Here is a 20,257-nt window from a genome sequence, read left to right on the forward strand (position 1 = left end):
CGATCTGCGATCCGCGATCATATGGAAACCAGCCTTAAATGAATTCTGGTAGTTATAGTAAAATGACACTATTAAGAAAATGGCCTATTTTTGTTTTCTTTGTACCGCCGACCGGTTAGCTCAGTTGATTGAGCATCGGACTACCGTGCGGGAGGTCGTGGGTTTGTATCTACATATCAAAGAACACTGAGGTTTGTAAAAAAGGCAGCCGCTTCCACTCTGATAGTTCCCTAAGCACACAGCTAGCTTTAAAATGGACTATTCAGAGGCCGTCACACTGTCGAACCACTACTGAAGAACTTGAGTACGGTCTGACAAGGATACTAATGAAAGTCTTCTTTTTTTTCACTGACATAGCTAACTAACTAACTAACTAACTAACTAACTAACTAACTAACTAACTAACTAACTAACTAACTAACTAACTAACTAACTAACTAACTAACTAACTAACTAAATAACTAACTAACTAACTAACTAACTAACTAACTAACTAACTAACTAACTGACACACACCGATTCACTCACTCAGGCAGCTCGGTTAACAAGTTCATGAGTAAGACCTGTTTATATGGAGTTAAGTGGTCTGGGGCAGAGGGGTCCGCCTTAAGCCTAGCCAACTTTTCTGGATCTTCCCACAAACAGGCCCGAGAGGGCGAATAACCGTCCGGAACGTGGCGTGAGAATGATTTTTCAGGTATAATTCATCCATAAATTAAATCAAAGATATAAACAAAGATTAGATTACTTTATTTGTGGTTATCATCATTACAGCGAGTATATGACCATCCAAACACGATTATCAAGGCTATAATACACTGTTTACTAAGAACGACCCACCTACGGTTCCCCTCCCCGCCAAAATCACTCCCTTTGACCTGCATGTCAGTTCAAGTTCCGGGTTAGGCAATTTTGCAAATCTATTAAGATAACTTTCTGATATGTATGGCAAGTGTCAGAGGCAAAATATCAGTCTTCTTGGAGTATTCCAACATTAGCATAAAACAGCCAAAACCTGCATAACGTTAACGCGAACTTTGCTGACGTCTGAAGTTTTTTCCTGACTTCTCTTCAGTCTGACAAGAACAATTTACTTTTAACAATACCCGAGTTTACAACTGACAACGGCCAATAAGTAGTGGACGTTTTCGGCGAGAGATCAATAGATCGTGCTTCAGAAGCAATGTGGGCTATCCCGAAAAATATGTAACTGGCAATTGCCATTTTTCCTTGTTACTTTTCTTTAAAATACAAAATTAACCCTTACCTTAATAATTAACATATCAGTTTTAAATCGGTCTTTCAATTACCCTATTGCTTCTTAAACACACTTTCACAATATTTGTTTCTCCACCGGCCTAATTTGCGTCTGAGACCCTCAATTAATAAACAAATTTAAACCCGCTTGATTTCACGCTGACAGCCAATGTTCCAAGCAAACTTGTTTCTTAACAATACACTTCTGTAAGTCGAACAATATTCAATTGTTAAGAAACAATACTTAGCATATAGGCGGTGGAGCAGGGGGGGGGGGGGCAGGAGGCTATAGCCCCCCCCCCCCCCACCTAAACAAAAAATTGGGGGGCACAGCCCTTCCCCACGTTTTGGTGCCAAAAATATCGCTAGCGCAGCATAAAAAATGGCAAAATATTCAATCTCGTGATCTTTTCCCAAGTCGTTTTACCAGCATCGAGCTTGGCGAAATAATATGTTGTAGAACAATAGATAAAATAGATAGCAATCGATAAAATCACACAAATCTTCGTTCATGGATTTCATCCACTTGGTCTGATGCTTGAGATCTGTGGTACTATTTACGTGTGAGTGTATACAATATGCGAGCCAGCGAGGCATGCAAGGTATGCGAGGCATGCGAGGCATGCGAGGCCGACTTTCGAAGATGCGAGGCATGCGAGGCATAAACAACCCCAACATAAACTGCTAACCGTTAAGCTAACCGGGGAGCTATTTAGGCTAACCGGAGTGCTCTTTAGGTTAACCGGAGTGTTCTTTAGGCAAACCTGAGTGCCTCACATGTCTGCCTCGCTGGCTAAGTCGCAGATTGTGCATCCCCTTTACGTGTCCTCAGACTGCTGTTAACAACGTGCTGAAAGCTCAGACTTCATAGTCTTGATATCCACTGCATGACGTTAAAAAGTGCATTAATTGTTTTTGTAGATGTAACCTTAATATGTTTATTGGTTAACAAAGTCTGTAACAACGAAAACGTTCATCACGTTTCGAAAGCGAAACCGAAAAACGATCTGCGAGGCTTTGAAATTAAATATTCAAATCAACAAGGCCGTCATTTCCTACAATGAAAGCCACGTTTTATAACATCTAAGTCAGTTTGCCAGAAACTGAACATAATAACCTATCTCACCTTCAGGTTTATCGAAAGTTATAACTGCGATTCCTCTATTACTGACTGCAATGCTTTCGATATCACCACCGCCATATTTCTTACGCTGGAAATGAATAATTAGATCTTCCGGTGTTGTTGACGCTTGGAAGCCCGTAACAAGTATAGTTCGAGAAAAACTTGTCGGGTTAATGACACAAATCTCATCGAATGCTCGAACAACCACTGAACCGGGCGCAATTCTTTCGGTATCACAGCCGTTGGCAGCCATAGTACTGCAAACCTCATGTGAAATGAGATGCCACATCTGCTTTCTCCCAGGAGCCGAAATTACAAGAGGAAATGACGTAGCCTTTTCCGGGAATCCTCGGTTGTTAAAAGTACACGAAAATAGTAATTTTACTAACGCAAAGTCTCTTCCCCCAGTGTATAGTCCTTGCTATAAAAATAACTAAGAAACTAACATTAATATTTTTCACGAATTTTAAAAACCACGGGGCAGTAGCAAAGCGCACAGAAATCGAAGAGAAGAACGAAAGCTTGGGCAGATAATTTTCCGTGACAACCAGTGATTTGGTTCCAGTCTTACGCCTTTGTTTTTTCTTAGAACTAACAGCTGTCGCCATCGCTTTTGCAGTTTAATTTGGGAGCCTCATCGATTTTCAGGGTACCTTTCCCTAAAATGACCAGCTTGTCAGACAAAATTGTGTCGTATGGTCCCAAAACGAAGGTTCTTACCAAAGACCAAGCGGAACGGAGTGTAGTAGTTCAGAATATTCCACCAAACGCTACAGCCGATAGCATTGTTATTCATTTTCAGCGGCAAAAGAATGGAGGCGGAGAGATCGATCACGTACACATTCCCGAGAAAGGAACGGCTGTCATCACTTTTGAAAGCAGTGAAGGTTTGTCTGTTGATCTTACTGTATGTTTCCTATTATCAGGATCAATTTTACTGCCGAGAATTTCATTGTTAGGTTAGGTTTTAGCCAAAGCTTACTTCCGGCTTCATTGTGCTCGTAGTGAGAACACTTAGCAATTTCCAGATACTTTAATTGCCTTTTTGAAGGTAAATTTGTGTCAGTTAAGCATCTGTTCGGATTCTTTAGCTAAAGATGTGTTTTTTTATGTTATAGTCCGGCAGATTGGTGCAAGAATTGTGGGATTTATGGTAAAAGCACCAAATTTTGCACAAAAATAAAAAATTACCTACTGAACAATGTTAGCTATGGACCCACCTGGGATCTATCCTATAATTGTACTTATAACGGGTTTAAGGTAGCCCACTACACTTCTAACATGGAAACGAGGCTGGGTGAATTACTTATTTATTTCCAGCAAAGTGACACAGTGTATCAGAAGAAATTAACAAGTTAAACCAAAAAAAAAAAGGAATTACAAAATGCATTATGTGACATTATTGGCCTTCTTGTGTTATCACGTGATCAACAACGTGACCAAATACGCTTTTTAATACCAAGCATTGGACATTGTAATCCTAGGCCTACCCTGACTCTCTCAATTTGCAGCTTAGTTATTTGGTCAAGTTCATACATAGAAACTATGAAAATGCTATGGACCCATTTGGGGTCCATCCCATAATTGTAACGATAATGGGTTTGATGTGGCCCACTGGACTTTTAACATGGAAACGAGATTGGGTGAATTATTTATCTCCAGCAAAGTAAGACAATGTTTCGTAACAAAATGACAAGTTTAACCAAAAAATGAATTACAAATTTGCATTCTGAGACATTATTGGCCATCTAGTGTGATCACGTGGCCAACCACGTGATTAAGAGTCAATGTCTCAGAAAACCGGGCAAAATCTGAAAAAGCTAAAAGATGGGGGTCGGCCAAATTATTCCACACTAACATCATAGATAGGTTAGGTGGACTTATGGATAAAATTTACTAAAGTTTGCTCTTCAAGTGTTTGGTATAGGTGAAATGAGATCCACTCTACATCACCCCCTCAGGTCCTTGTTTTTCTGGTAAATTTGACCCAAATTTGACAGCCAGCAAAAACTGTAAAATTTAGCGAACGGAGTTCGTGTTGTGTACCTGATATAAATGGTCATAGAACTTCTTGTAAAAAGCCAGAGATATGCCCAATAAGCGCGAGTCAGTTTACAACTTTTAGTTTTGGAGTACCTATATTTCGGGCATCTGCGAATGAGCAAGAAATTAGACATTTTCGACGTCACGCAGAACACACAACTAGAACACACAACACACCGTCAAGAAATCAGAGATATCCAACTCCCGCGTTCTTCATAACTCGATAAAGCACGCTAAGGCATGAACAACTAAAATTGTTGAATTTAATGACAAAAATAGCAATGCCTATATAAGCAAGTATCTGTTTAGTAACTTCGAAAGAAGTACCGTTATTTGACACTTGCACTACATCACTAGTAAAACAAATCTCTGTACAATGTATAAGCAAACTGATCACAGTTATTACTCAATAAATTGACTCTCCTAGGTTAATCTCTCTACTCGACACGCTCCCCACTGAATCACTGAGGAAAGCTGAAATATGATCGCTACCTTTACCGCAAAGCAATCTGATTGGATATGTGAAATAAGTAGAAACAGTGTCATGGAATTGTTCGGGTGTCAGTAAAACGCGGGGTCGGGGCCGAGGCCGGGGTCGGAGTCGGGTTTTTTTTTTTGTCTTTTTAATAATAATAATAATAATAATAATAATAATAATAATAATAATAATAATAATAATAATAATAATAATAATATATGTATATATTTTTGATTGATTTATTCACGTGCTATTTAAGTTTTGCTTGGCTCACAGGTTACGCTATGTGCCCTGTGTTGCTTTCTGATACTGTGCATACAGATAGTTTTACTGCGCATAATAATATAGCTTCATGTGAAGGGCTTTCGATCGTTTTTCACGTGATCAACCATCATCCTCTACAACACGTTGGAAGGAAGGGAGTTTGACGGTCAATCCACGTCAAGCTTTACCTTTTTTTTAAAATTTGAATGGAGTTTTTAAATTTACATGTCAGTTTTGAAGTTGCCAATGAGATTTCAGAGTTCCTGTAGAAATTTCCCTATTTTATTGACGGTATAAAACTATGAATTTTTCTTTACATTACAGCACAAGTATTTCAAGAATACCAATTATCTCAAGTATTTTAAATCTTTTTTTTGTCAGTTAATGCGTCTTTTCGGAAAGATTTCCAGAGAAATGTTCTTCATTCTATTCAAATGCCGAGATTTACAAAGGAATTCGAACGCATGTTTATTTCATTCTCGAAAATAATAGTCACGCGTGACGTGGATTGACTGTAACAAACGAGCACGATCATGGAAGTTCATGCACATTCTAGTTCACGAATTTGTTAGTTCAAGGAAGTATATTGTCTCGTACCTTGTATTTTTTGCCTCATTTCGTTTCTTGGAAGAATAAAAGGCAGTCAATTCACGGAACCAATGTCCGCCAGAATACGGAACTGCATCGAGTGTTGTCACCGATGACCTATCCTAAGCTAGTAAAGGATCCCTCCCACCCATAACACCTTGCGCGCGCGAAGTGTGAAATCCGCCATTTTCTCTGCCATCGAAAGTCGGACATTTCGCTTTGTGAAAAAAAATCCTCGTCCATCCTTGTGCGTTTGCTTTACTGGGGGCTTAAACTGCCACAGACGCTTTTTAAAATTATCAGTCCTTATATTTGAATAGCTATTTCCTCTTTATTTTTCTTTTTGGGTGGAAATTTATCGTTTAAACGTTAGGTCTTCGATGGCCTTTTACGCTCCTCAGCGTGGCAGACCGAAGGCAACCGAAGGGACGAAAAGAATTCTCCTTCGAGAGTCAACCTTTTACCTGTGGAACAACAGAAAAGAAAGTTTGAATATCAAGGGGCTGAGTAACAGCGAATTTGCAGAGATTTTGCTCCATCAGAATATGGAGGAACTCCGTGCGCGTAGCAGTTCATTTCAAGGAAGTCGATCAGCTGAAGCTTCACAAGTCAACGAAGAACCCGTCCCAAGTAAGATTTTAATTCAATTCATCTGTTTTGTCCCAAGGCCAGTGTAGTTTTGTTTCTTTTCAAACCGTTTTATCTAAATCCAGTAATCAGGGTATATTCCACTCCTTAGTGCGGAGTTTTATTTGGTTCGACTCATTCTAGCTAATAAATGTGTTCCGTGTAGGTAAACGTGAGCTCTTCCAATCTACTCCCTTGAGTAAAAGAGCAAGGGTAGAATTTGATGTGTCCCCTGTTGTTCCAGTTGGAAATGAAGACGACACAAATACGCTGTGAGTACACACGTTCTATATCGCTTCACTGACAATTAGGTTCATATGAATGAAAGGCATGCATAGCTGAAATTCTGACCTGCTTACTAACGAATTGACAGACATATTGCAACAGTGCTTCGAGTGCATGTATATTGTGGTTTTTGGTACAGTAAACCCCTTTTGTACATAAACAAACCTTACACAGTTGCTTTTGCTAATTGTTGTTGTTATTATTATTATTATTATTATTATTATTATCACCATCATTTATTAGTATCCTTCTTTTAGTTCTCAAGCACTGAACATTCACACTGAAGCTAAACCTTTTTGAATTATTATAATTTTTTTTAAAATATGGTTATCATTATTTTTCCTCTCATAGTGTCAACATAACTGGGGAATCTGTTGAAATAGACCCGAAATTAGATGATTCTCTGGCACGAGAAATTCCTCCAGTTTTGACAGCGTCAATTGTGCAGAGTATGGGTACTCTCAATCCTGCGTTTGGCAGTATCAGTGGGGACCCTTTTTTGGATGAAAGTATAAGGTATGTACATTTTATTTAACGAGATGTTTATTTGTACAATTATTTAACTATTTGTTCAGAAACAATATGACTTTGCGTGAATGACAAAACGGACAAGTATGAGCTGTTTAATTATTAGAAATATTTTATAGAAATCTTGCTATAATTTAATGAAATTATGCCACCATGATTAGCAAACGATTGTAAAGTTTGTGCATATAAAAGGGAGGTCTCCTGAGAAAAGCTCTAACGAGCTTGCACAGATCTTCCAGTTACTTAGATAACTTGTGGATTCAAGTGATGTATGTAAAATTATATGAGTGGCAAAATAATAATTATTATTGTTATAACTGATTTTACTCTACAGGAAACTTTGGATCAAATTTTGGTTGTAGGTCATGGACTTTTACTCTGTTGACAAGTGCAGAAAACACAAAGTTCTTTTTCCACACGCGAGATGTCCAACTCATCTTTTTATGTTTAAAACAAAGGCAATATTCAAGCTTTGGTTTGTATTTTGTTTCTAGTTCTGATCCTGGTTCAAGTGACGAGTCCACTGATGATTCTTTGTCTGATTATGAGTCATCCGATGACCTGTCTAGCGAAGGCGAACGTGAAGAAGATGACCTATTTCATCCTCTGCCTGTCAGGTTAGTAAATGTCCCCTTCTTGAAAAAACAGATACATCTCATACCTATTCTAGGGATAAAATAAAAATCCTGTTTTACGACAGATTCAAAAATGAGAGAGAGAGAGAGTAAAACTGATTGAAAATTATTTTGGCGGTCAGAGGGAAAACTCACCAAATGTCCCAAGAATTTGATATTTAATTTTAATCATTTTCAACAAATTTATTGTTTTGCAGTTCCCTTGAGCATTCAGTAGATGACAGTGCAACTCTGACAGCTATTGAATCATGCCTTATTGATGAAAGTGAGTGCGAGGTTCAACAGCCTCAAGAAGTACCTATAAATACATGTAGCCCTACTGATGTTCTACCAGAAATGGGACCTGTTACCTTTGAAGAACACACAAAAATGTTACAGGAAATGGTCCAAAAGGATTTTATGGAACTTCAGAAGTGCAAAAATTCTTCATTAAAATACCAAGCCATGTATGAAGGTGCACGAGTGATGGTGGATGTAGAGAAAGTTCTGCCATTGTTCAAGGGTCCTTGTGGGAAGAAAGGTTGTCAAGAAACAAACGAAGTTGTGGAGCAAAAGCTCGAAGCTGGTGTTCTGACAATTACATATCAGTGCAAAAATGGCCATCGTGACATCTGGCACTCGTCCAAAGTTCTTGCAACCAAAGGTGGGCAGAAACTATTTGTTTCATCAACTCTTTTGGCAGCAGCAACATTAATAACAGGAAATAACTTTGAAAAAATCAACCTCTTTGCACGTTGTATGAACTTGAGTTTCATCTCATCTACAACTTTTCATCGCATTCAGACATTTTATGTCATCCCAAGCATTAAGGAATTATGGGGTGAAATGAAAGGAAAACTTTGGAATCTTTTTGAAAAGGAACTTTTGGTTTTGTGTGGCGATGGGCGAATGGACTCCCCTGGCTTCAGTGCTAAATATTGCTTGTATGTCATGATGGACCACTTCCTTGATTTAATTGTTGACATTGAGGTAGTGGACAAAAGAGAGGCAGGTGGCACTTCTTCACTCATGGAAAAGATGGGCTGCAAGAGGATCCTTGAGAGAATGGTGGGAATCTTAAATCTTCAGGAGCTGGTAACTGATGCTTCTAGTGTTATAATGAAGATGGTGAGAGAACTGAAAGGTAATGTAGAAATTATTTACAATTTGATTTTCCATTGTTTGCCCCACCTGCTTTGTATAAAAAAAATGGTCTGATGCCAATCAGTTACTGTTTTCAGTAATATTTTACACATAGTACAAATGTTAACAGGCTTTATGGCTGGGGTTCAGGTAAATTGTTATCGCAATATATCCTATTTAGTTGAAACTAGCTAGCAATGTGGGCTTGTGAAGGGTTTGGTTAGACAAGATTCCCAAGCACCAGCCTCATTTACTGGCTAAATCCAGCTCAAAACTGAGGCTACAAATCCTGACAAATGGCCGTTTTGTTTACACTAGGCCATATCATGATGTGTTGGGTTCTATAATTTTGTTGTTCATCTTTCAACAGTTAAATTGGACAGATCAAAATTTTTGTTTGTACATTCTGTCCATAAAGGTGGAAAAGATTAGTTTTGCAGTCAAATATGAGTGCCATTGAGGTTATTTAGTGCTTCAAATTGCATTCTAGTATATATTTATTCACAGTAATCTCAACTTTTATGCCTTTTGACAGGTCAGAATTGTGAAGTGCTGGAGCACTTTTTTCATTCACTTGATATGTGGCACAAATCTGTCAAGATAACAGCCAAGTTGTCTGCTGTAAGTATGATGTTATTTTAGGTATTCTCTATGAAATAGCAATGGTGTGATTTCTGGGTGAGTGCTGCACCTCCCGTAGATAAGACAGTAAGGCAGTTGCTTTACTATTTTTTTGTATATATTTTGTCTAGTCTTGTATTACAGTTAAACAAACTCAACCGGGGCCACACCATTAAACAACAGGAACATTTCTTTAAATTTCAAATTGTCAATTTTTCGGTGGCCCTGGTTGAGTTTGTTGCACTTTAATAGAACCTACATGTGACTTTATATAGTACCTTTTTCTGGATATTTTATTGTCCAACACCATCCTCATCCCCAGGACCTTCTCTTTGAATATGGTGGCTCTGGGAAACCCAAGGGTAAGGCTGGCAAAATACTCCCAAGATCCACAGAGTATGTTGACACACAATTAAATGGCATTTTAGAATGTTATTTTTAGTGTCTGGTTGCCTTCCTTGTTTTCTTTCAATTCTAAACTAGTGTTCAAACAGAGCAAATACATTTCACTATGTTTTTTTAAACAAAATCTTCAAGAAATTTAGGGGTTTTTGGATAGCCTTGGCTAGGTATTTATCTGAGCAGCTATCTTGAACAAGGGGAAGGCCCTTTAGACAAAATCGGTACAACTCAAACATGTCTAGCTATCTTTCTAGAGCTGCAAATTGTGCATTGTATCTAAATCTCAGTGAGGATTCCAATTCAGATACAAGAGTCGTGAGGTTTCTGATTGCAGGCCTGCATTGAATTTTTTTTCTTCTACAGGCCGCGAAAATTAAAGGGTGTGAAGCATTGGCACAGTGGATTGAGCCTATAAGAAACCACTTCTGGCACTGCGCTGAAACCTGTGATGGGGATGTGACTAAACTAAAGGTAGGGATATTACAAACAATGGGTAACAATATATGTACATATTTTTAGTTTGTCATAAATGTACGGCAGTTTACAAAAAATGTATACAGCTGGGAAATGTGGTATAACAGTGAATAATAGAAGAGTGGCAAGCTGATTACAGTGTCATACTAATCTGCTTCAGTGGATACTTACCTACATGTAAGTCATAATGTAAAGTTTTGATATTATTGCAGGAAATGTGGATTGGAGTAATCCACCATGTCTGTGGAGAACATGAGTGGGAGAATGGCGAGTGCTCCCATGGACAGTTGACTGAGACAGAAGAGGGCAAGGAGATATTAGCCAAAGACTCAAAAGCAGCCGAGGAGTTGCGCAAAATAATATTTGATGCTGAATGGTTGAAGTCTCTACAACACTATGTGAGATTTAGGTCTGTTCTTTCGATCTGTATGCAGAACCCACAACTTAGATAAATCTATTTAACATGCTTTGGGTGGGGTTTTGTTTTTGAGAATCCGAAAACCACTTTGTGATCTCAGATCATTTGGAACATGCTGCATCAAAGGAACGGACGAATCCACTCTGGACAAGGGGTCGTCGGTTCCGCATGATTCAAATGATCTGAAATCACAAATCCGTTCCCGGATTCTCCCAAAAAAACGCACCTAAGTTAAACCCTCTTGTACACATAAAAATTCCCAAAGTTACTGTTAAGACTAAATTGCTTCTATAATAGCTGTTTAAATATCAGATCACAAGAATGAAACTGGAATCATCAAAGCCTACCATAAGGCACACCATTAACTTTATTTACACATTCAAATTTGCAGAGTAGCAATTGCTGCTGGTATCTTCTAATGAAAAAATGTTCTAAGATGTTTTAGATAATAATTTATCAACCATGAGAAATTTGCACTCTTTAGGTTTTATTAAAAAAGTATCTTGATATTACAATATTTCCTAATTTAAACCCTCTTTTATAACCTTTCTTTTTTATATATTTTAAAATTTTGGAATTTATGAATTTTGATTTTGGGAACTCCTGGTAATGGAAAGATTGATCAATGGATGTCTTGTTTCTTTTAACTCTTCCAGACACACAAGTAAATTGGAGAACTTTAACTCCATGCTCCTGAAATATGCTTCCAAACGAATTGCATTCTCGTGAGTATTAACCATTTTCCATTTTACATGTACGTAGTTTCTCTTTCCTTTTCATTGTTGCCCCCTCCCACTGCACTTGAGAGTCAGCTAGAAGACTACATAGTAATTCTAGTTGTTACCAGTAAAAATTATTGTGGCTTGACGGAACTGAAACAAATTTGTCATTTCTACCCAAGGTCTAACTAACAGTGGGGCACAGAGCTCTAGCACAGGGCCATGGTCTCCATAGTCTTGAGGCTGTATTGACCGTGCTTAGAAAAGAAATAATATTGTCCACACTGCCTTATTTATGTATTAATCAATAAATTAATTTATTTTTTATTTATTTTTAGGTATGAAGTGTTCACTGGAAGGTGTCTGTTGGCTGTGCTGGATCACAATTTCCATCTTTTCCGGAAGGAAATTGAAGGGAAATTCAAGAAGTTATACTCTAGGCGGTCTGGACACTGGAGAGTGGAAGCAGTGAAAGAGGACAAGAGCTATAGTTACTGGCCAGCACTGATTGCAGAAATACTATGTAAGAGAGCCGAGGACCCGGAAACTGCAACAAGACGTGTTATTGTGTCTCCAACAAATCCACAGCACCTAGCCCCAACCATAGCTATGAGGGAGTCACCTGCTACTGAAGATTTGGTAGCTGCAAGATTGTCAAGGTTCAAAAAGCAGACATCACAGAAATCTCAGTAAACCCATGCGATGACAATGTCGATGTTCCAGAACTCAGAGGATGATTTCATTAGTGCTTTACAAACTTTTGAATATTACCACCACCAGTTTAAAAACTGTTGAGACACAAATGTAAAATGAAATACAATGTTTTTACCCCTGAGACCCTGTTAAGGGGTGTTACATTATCCATTGTTCCAGTAATTTTAATGGCAGTTATTCCTTATCCCTAAATTACCTAAAATTGAGTTGTTACACCTTCTCCCTATAAGTATTTTAACATTTATCCCTTATCCCTTACAATAATATTGTTTGAGTTATCCCTTATCCCTAAAACCTCACCCCTCTCTTCCATTTATAGTTGTTTTACATATGTTCTTGGAATTAATGGGGATGGGATGCATGTGGCTTGGTCCACACAATGGTTAAGGCCTAAACCAAATTGCAGCTAGTTGCAGCATCTGAGCTGGAGAACAAATAATGTGAATAAGTGATAGAGGGAAACAAGGTACCCGGCTTGAACACTTGCTTTATCTGTCAGAGCTCCTTTATTCAAACACATGATTAGCAGACCTGGTTATTTGTCAAAAAAGGAATGCTGCTGGTTTATAATAATATCAAAGTGAACTTTGGTGTGTAAAAAATTTGACTCTACTCAGTACTGAATATCTATGCAAAAACAGTTGCTTTTAAGACTGACCAGTATTTTCAATTTATAAGTGTAAATTTTCATGACTGGACTAATTTCTCCCCATTGTTTGCAGTCACACCATGGTGAGAATCTCTAAGGAGGGTGTCTAGTTGCATCACTGTAATTTCTTCATGCATCAAGCTAGCTGGTTCCAAATCATATTTTAGTTGTCACATTTTTAATAAAATATTTATTAATTTTTGAAAATAAATATATGTATATAAATATCTAATGAAACTTTTATCTGAAACCGAACTTTTTCTTGAAGTTGTCACTACGATCTTTCATTTGTAAATAAATGCATCTTGGTTGGCCTTTGTTCAACAACTCTCATTCATAAACTTGGGCAAGAGAAAGGGGAAAACTGACTGTCACAAACCAACAGTTAAAAAATGTCACCCAACATTTTAACCGGAACAAGAGGAATAACAGTAACTCGAAGCTTACTAGTGTGGTACTTTCGCAAAAAAGCTTTGCAAATTTACAACAGTTTTTCTAGAACAATAAATAAAAAAAATGCTTAGTCAGCAACCTAGGATTGCCTATATCCCATATAAATGCCATCTGGAGCAGGATAGAATCTTCTTATCGTGAGAACAACGCATGAAGGCAAAACTCGTCGGTTCCCCTTTCCCAGTTTCCCATATTTCCATAAACAGTATTGCCTGTAGGCTGCCTTTCTATAAGAATTGGTAGAATAATCAGGTTCCTCAGCCATTATGTCAAACCTTGCCCGGATAGCTAACGTCAGTACTTCCCGGTCAAGGCAGACGTTTTGATACATAGCGAACGAAGTGACGCAAGTTCTTTTTCTGCAACAAACATTCTCCAAATCCAGAGGCATAGGTCTACAAACTGAACAATCACACCATTCAGGAGCATCAGCAGGTCGATCAGGACCAGGATCAGGTTCAGCAGAATCATTGATTTCTGCGCGGATGTTCTTGGCATATTCCAAACTACCTCTGCCTTGGCTGAGAAGCCTGAGAAGGATTTGGTCTTTTTCATCCGTAGCCAGGGTTTTTATAAAGTCCTGAACAAAAAAGGTAGGGAATGTATGGTATATGAGAAAAACTTCTCCCTGGCACATAACAATTATTTCTCACATCGAAACCTCGGTAAACCGGAACCCTCAAACTTTGACATTGCTACACTACAAAAATACTATAGAAAGTCAGCTTGAAGCAAAATGAAGAGACCATGGCTACCTTTCATTTCAAACATATTAGAGATGACTAATACAGTCTATTCCCGAGAACTCGGACCTCCGATCCCGCTAATAACTCGAACCCATTTTCCTTTCCCTTCAGGGCATTTTCTATGTAATTTTACCCTCGATTACTCGAAGAACTTTTTCAATTTGCCTTGAAGGTTCGAGTTATCGGGAGTTGACTGTATTTGGAACAAATTCGATTCAGCTGCCGATTTTACAGTGTACTTATGAGAGATTATGTGTGACTGATTCATTGGGAAATGTCACAAAACAAAGAAGACAATGATTGCATGGTCATTTGTTTCAGAACTGAATGAAAACTGAACTTACTTGTATTTCTTTTTCCGCGTTAGCGGCTTGCTCTTGATGACGAGAAAAAGCACTGGGATTTCTATTTACCACAACCTCGACCGTCTTGTTTTTGCACGCTGTCTTCTTAGTTCCGCACTTGCAGCTGCTGGAGCATTTCATCGAAGCATTTCTACAGGGACAGCCAGGGGTTTTAGCGGTCTTTTTGCGGCTGCACGAATTCTTACAGGAACAAGTCTGTGATGGTACAAAACATTTGCTATTGTAAACGGTGATAAAAAAAAAGGAAAAAGATTTCTGTCATATTCACGTGGAAAAAGTAGGACAGAGCTTACGACTCGATTCACGTTCGCCAAAGGGACAGCTTGAAATGTTGCTTCGACTGGTTCCTCGTTCCTTCGGCCGCGTGGTGCAACAGGCGAACCGTATATATTTACGGATGTTGATGGTCTTTCTTCAAGCTCTACATCCACACTTATCTCATGATCCATTTCCTCCATGTTAGTGCAATCGACTGCGATCTCTTGACCTTTCTTCACGTGCGCTGTTTCCGGAGCCCCGCGGTCGACATCAAAACAAAAACAGAGGCGCGCAAGGTGTTATGGTTGGGAGGGATCCTTTTTTTTAAAATTTGAATGGAGTTTTTAAATTTACATGTCAGTTTTGAAGTTGCCAATGAGATTTCAGAGTTCCTGTAGAAATTTCCCTATTTTATTGACGGTATAAAACTATGAATTTTTCTTTACATTACAGCACAAGTATTTCAAGAATACCAATTATCTCAAGTATTTTAAATCTTTTTTTTGTCAGTTAATGCGTCTTTTCGGAAAGATTTCCAGAGAAATGTTCTTCATTCTATTCAAATGCCGAGATTTACAAAGGAATTCGAACGCATGTTTATTTCATTCTCGAAAATAATAGTCACGCGTGACGTGGATTGACTGTAACAAACGAGCACGATCATGGAAGGCGGCGAGGGTGTTCATAGTAAGTTCATGCACATTCTAGTTCACGAATTTGTTAGTTCAAGGAAGTATATTGTCTCGTACCTTGTATTTTTTGCCTCATTTCGTTTCTTGGAAGAATAAAAGGCAGTCAATTCACGGAACCAATGTCCGCCAGAATACGGAACTGCATCGAGTGTTGTCACCGATGACCTATCCTAAGCTAGTAAGCTTTAGAGACTTAACTTTTTTTATATTGGATTTAATCCTTATTTGACCCACAAATGACCTGCGATGTTGAAAATGAAAGGGAAAAAAAAAAAAGAGACCCCGATCCCGGCCCCGGCCTCGCGTTTTACTGACACCCGAATTGTTTTAAACTGCGTAAAACTAAAGATAACTGACGGGAAATGTGCGCTTGATATGTAGAAAAAAAAAGAATTTTCCTTGCAGATCCCCTTTGGGTTGGAATTTTCTTTTTCCTATAGATAACTGCCTTTTCCGAAGTATGTTTGGTTTTGCTTCCGATCTTTTGTTTACTTATTTTAAACTTTGCTAGTTCCGCTGGTCTGTCAATGAACACATGTCGTGAAGCGAAATATTAACCTAGGAGCCCTCACTGAATACGTCATTTGCTTTTAATAAAAGCGTTGGACTTATTATTCCGGCTTGTCATGTACACCAGAAGGCCCCTAGGAGTATGCGCTTTTTGGTTATAAAAACCTGCTGTTGAAAACTTACACAACAATTAACAAAAAATAAGTTTTGGCTGTATTAACTCCGCTTTGATACCTTGATAAATATGATAGGAGACGGGAAGGAGGAGCTGCCGGACCGACTGCCAGAGACTGAACAAATAACATCACGTTAACGTAGAATCTGCAACGCCCAACTCTTAAACTCTATTGGCATCATCACAAAATTGTTTCCGGGTCGAATAAATAAAAAAGTTATATATCGTCCAAGGGAACAGTAATCTTACTATTAATTCAACACATTTACCTTAAGCTTGTCCTCAAAGTTTGAAATAGCATCCTCCACTTTAAAACTGCTTGAATGGCCTTTTCGACAAGTGTTACACGGGTTTGAAATGTTGATTTCAATTGAATGAGATGTTTGTTACATTGTAACAAAACAACGCATCTGATAAATTAGCAGAGATTTCCGAACTGATAAGAAACTACACGTAAGGTGAAATATCTTTAGGTAACATATACAGAGTAAAAAAATTACCAAAATAGGTAAATTGCGAGAAAATAATTTAAATGTTGGCTTATTGTACTTACTGGATCCTATTGGAACTGAAACTTGAAACTCCTGGTATATTTCTTCCGACACCTGTCTGTTTACCCGACGAGGATTTTTTAATCATTTCGCTTCACCTCTGTGAGATGGGGGAGAACAACTGGATTTTAACTTCTGGTAATGGGTTGTCAATTCGTATCTGTGCTTTGGACATACGGTAATCCTTTCCCTGTCTTCCTCTGATAACGGATTGCAATCCGGCGCGATTGAGCCTCATTAGTCCGTGTCCCGAAGCCTCGACTTCCACTGACACCCAGATTAGTTAGATGGTCTGTTAAATCCTTTTTCCATGATTTTAGAGGAATAACATAAAGCTCATTTGGCGCGTATGGTGTTGGACCACACACACTGTCAATTGAAAATGGGCAGCTCGTTTTGCGTTGTACATTACGCTTCTTACTGCAATGTAAATACTGTCGCAAAAGACTGGAGCGAAGACCATATGTCACGTAATAAATGTAAATATGGTAAAAACAAAATTGTCATAAAATACTTTCGTACATGTATAGTCTCTTACGATATAAAATAATATGACGTTATTTTTCGGATTTTTTTCCCTTTGTATTGAAACAAAATAAAGTTTCTGCCAGTGAATCTGCAAACAAGACTTCCAACTGGGGTACGGTATTTTTTCACCAAATTACTATAAATTGTGTTTTTGGCTCTTATTTGATTCGTTGTAATCCCTTCTTTGACAGTACAAGATAGCTTGACCCAGAAACTTGGCCTATTCAAAGCCCACAAAATGCAAATTAAATTTCAAAACGATTTTCCGTACCCAGCAAGCATAACAACATGTAGGCCATTTAATAAGCAAGGAAAATGGTTGTAACTCTCGTTGGTATCTTCATTTCCCAATACAGTAGTTTGTCATTCCTTGCCATTTACGGCATGAGACAAACCAGCTTACTTATGAAAAACAGCATGGAACAATCATCCATGGCCAGCCTAGGCTAACACAGCGGCAAAACGTCTATGCCAATTTTGGGCATTTCCGGTCGAGATCATGCTTTCCGGGTTATGTTTCGATCTGTTTAAGTTTTAAAACTTTCCTGCTGTGGATCAGTAACCAGGTGTGAAAGATGAAGTGGACCAATGATTAAGAAAAGGTAAGTTCACCATAATTTCTTACAATGGTTGATTCTGAAGTCGAGTGGTACTGATTATCTTTCAAAAAAACGTCCAAAAATGTGATTCTATGCGTGTTCGACCGCCATTTTAGCCCAAGTTATGAATATTTTGTCGGTTAGTGAATCGTGTTTTAACACCTAGCTCTACTATTGCAATTTGTCCGTTCTTCAACACATCAGATGTTCTTGGAAAGACTGCTGTTTCAAATTCTCATTTATATATATATTTTTAATTAGACCCAAGGAAGACGCAAGGTCTATCTGTTTCAAATGTTATTATAAGCAACGACGCAAAGCCTTTCACTCAGTCATCTTGTCTGGTAAATGAATGACTTCAAACTTATGGTCAAAATTATGGTCACCAAAGCATTCAACCTGAAGCTAATGTTAAAACATGCGTGCAAGTATGGCTGAAAAAAGTTCTGGCTGCAAAATAAGTTGGTGAAAAGCGCCCGCTTCTGTTCGCGACGCCAAGTTTTGACCCAAGCAGGCTACTTGACGTTTCATTTTTAAAAAAATGATTTGTCATTTTATTTTAATTTTTCTCTTTCTCTCTCTCAAAAAAGGGGAAAATGCCACTGAAATGCTCGAATAATGGTTGATGCTTTTACTTCACCAAAATGATCGAAAAAATGCTAGCATAATTTGTGCAAAAGCCTAAATTTGCCCAAGGTAAAAATGATAACTAAGAAAAAGACGAGTGGTGCTGAAGCCTAAACTTCTGGCAGAATTTATCACATTTCTGGATGCCCCATGTTGCTGAATAAATAATCCTTCTTCCTTATGCATTGTAAAATGTGTCTTCTGTGACCTGAAATAATAATAATAAATATTATTTGTAGCCCCCTTTTTACGTACACTGTAAGTTAAAATGTAAGAAAATAATTAAATTTTTCTTGTTTATTTCATTTCAGGGGTTTCATATGATAGTAGTATATTCTGTATGTGGAAACCTCATGGTGAAAGAAGAATCAAATGTGCAATCTTAGTATAGATAGATTCTAGATTTGTCTGCTGTTATGGTTGATAAACATGTTTATTCCAACCTGGGAGTGTTCCTCATATGCAAGGCAAGGAAAATAAGTATACCTGAGACAAGTCAAGTCAGCTTAAAAGAAACTTAATATAACATGAGATTTATTGTGTAAATCAAGATTACCAGAAATATGCTATGATATGCAATAAAACAACTGTTCTCTTTTCTTGTAATACACGATGCTCATCACTCATTCTTGGATCATCCCGCAAAATAATATTTTGATTATGATCCAAGAATCCAATTATAGTGTAGAATAAGATTAAAAAGACCAGGTGCATTTTTCTCTGCAAACATTTCCATCTCTGAGGATGTGTACAGTGCAAGGGCAATGTTGCCCTCATGGTGTTGGTGCAATGCTCTCTGGAATCTCTCTACCAGGTAATCAAATGAATTTTTGGAAAAAAATAATGAAAAGGGGATGCAGAACTTTTTATCTTTATAAGTAGAAACTAATGGTCACCACATACTCCATCAAGATGTTTAAAAAAACTCTCACAACTAGTACCATAAGAAATATGTGGATAATTATATTATCCACATATTTAAATTGTGATCAGAATATGCATATTCATGCTGGGGCTTAATTTCATTCCCTCTGGGGTTGGGGGTGCCTTTGTATAAGTTACATTTGTTCTCCTGTAGCAGATGAAAAAAAAATATTACAATATTGATATTGCTTATTTTTATAGTGAAATAAAAATGTTGATGATCAGTGTAATCCTTCCGAAGGAAGTTTGGTAGAAATACTGTTACTGAAATATCTCTATTATGTTATTGAGATTCTTTTTTTTTTTTTTTGCTCAAGTAGTTGTGTAGTTAAACTGACCTGATGAGTCTTTGAAAACTGTTTCAATGCTGTTCTATACATGTCTTTCTACTAGGACTTCTCCATGACATTTGACTTTCACGTTTCCAAAAGAAGATTATTATTATTATTATTATTATTTCTTTTGCTAAATATATACAATAATTGGGGAAAATTACTTTATTAAGGGTTACTATCTGGGGTTGCAAACTTAGCAACGTTATTAATCATGAAGTTACCTATGTATGTGAAAGTAAAAGGCAAACTTAAAAATTATGGAACAAATAATATAAAGAGCAAGGCAGGGTATGTTTGATGAACAAAGGCCGTGCCGTTTGAAATATTGGAAAGGAAAAATATATTTCTCTGACTGTGAAATTAGCCTTGCTCTTTATATTATTTGTAGCACAATTTATTGCTCCTTTACTACAGGATCCGGCACTTTTATTTCATCACGGCGGTCCTTGCAAGCACATCTTCTGCTGTTCACTGAAAAATTATGCACAACCCAGAACCGAAATTGGGCCTCTTTCGGCTTATATTCTGCATGCGTGGTAAACTTTTC

The 20,257-nt window shown here is 37.7% G+C and overlaps 5 protein-coding genes and 1 long non-coding RNA gene across 6 annotated transcripts in view; 4 read left to right on the top strand and 2 right to left on the bottom strand.

Annotated features, from left to right (window-relative positions):
• The window catches only part of LOC146473640 (uncharacterized), a 71,949-nt gene extending 69,144 nt beyond the window's left edge, over positions 1 to 2,805 (bottom strand). The window contains exon 1 of the mRNA XM_085118348.1: positions 2,384 to 2,805. Within this exon, the coding sequence (XP_084974474.1) occupies positions 2,384 to 2,669 (286 nt within the window). The 5' untranslated portion in view covers positions 2,670 to 2,805. The remainder of the gene's footprint in view (positions 1 to 2,383) is intronic.
• Positions 1 to 20,257, top strand: part of LOC146473643 (E3 ubiquitin-protein ligase TRIM45-like) — a 70,111-nt gene that overhangs the window by 27,098 nt on the left and 22,756 nt on the right. The window lies entirely within an intron of this gene.
• LOC146473646 (uncharacterized) overlaps positions 2,974 to 20,257 on the top strand; it is a 31,426-nt gene continuing 14,142 nt past the window's right edge. The window contains exon 1 of the mRNA XM_085118343.1: positions 2,974 to 3,267. Coding sequence (XP_084974469.1) covers positions 3,045 to 3,267 — 223 coding nt within the window. The 5' untranslated portion in view covers positions 2,974 to 3,044. The remainder of the gene's footprint in view (positions 3,268 to 20,257) is intronic.
• Positions 5,930 to 13,248, top strand: LOC146473647 (uncharacterized). Its single transcript, XM_085118356.1, has 10 exons — positions 5,930 to 6,383; positions 6,547 to 6,652; positions 7,017 to 7,181; positions 7,688 to 7,810; positions 8,026 to 8,951; positions 9,486 to 9,571; positions 10,337 to 10,444; positions 10,660 to 10,856; positions 11,522 to 11,590; positions 11,923 to 13,248. Exons 1-10 carry the CDS (start codon positions 6,134 to 6,136, stop codon positions 12,275 to 12,277), a joined length of 2,385 nt encoding a protein of 794 aa, XP_084974482.1. The 5' UTR covers positions 5,930 to 6,133; the 3' UTR covers positions 12,278 to 13,248.
• On the bottom strand, positions 13,437 to 15,084 carry LOC146473648 (uncharacterized). Its single transcript, XM_085118362.1, has 3 exons — positions 14,805 to 15,084; positions 14,491 to 14,706; positions 13,437 to 13,980 (listed from the first exon to the last, which is right to left on the bottom strand). The coding sequence occupies exons 1-3, from the start codon at positions 14,967 to 14,969 to the stop codon at positions 13,480 to 13,482; spliced, it is 882 nt and encodes a 293-aa protein (XP_084974488.1). The 5' UTR covers positions 14,970 to 15,084; the 3' UTR covers positions 13,437 to 13,479.
• Positions 15,347 to 19,789, top strand: LOC146473649 (uncharacterized). Its single transcript, XR_014866400.1, has 3 exons — positions 15,347 to 17,827; positions 18,086 to 18,168; positions 18,763 to 19,789. It is a non-coding gene; the product is annotated as an uncharacterized LOC146473649 (long non-coding RNA).

The sequence above is a fragment of the Pavona decussata genome, unplaced genomic scaffold, assembly GCF_977016875.1.
Source record: "Pavona decussata unplaced genomic scaffold, jaPavDecu1.1 SCAFFOLD_93, whole genome shotgun sequence".
Lineage (NCBI taxonomy): Eukaryota > Metazoa > Cnidaria > Anthozoa > Scleractinia > Agariciidae > Pavona > Pavona decussata.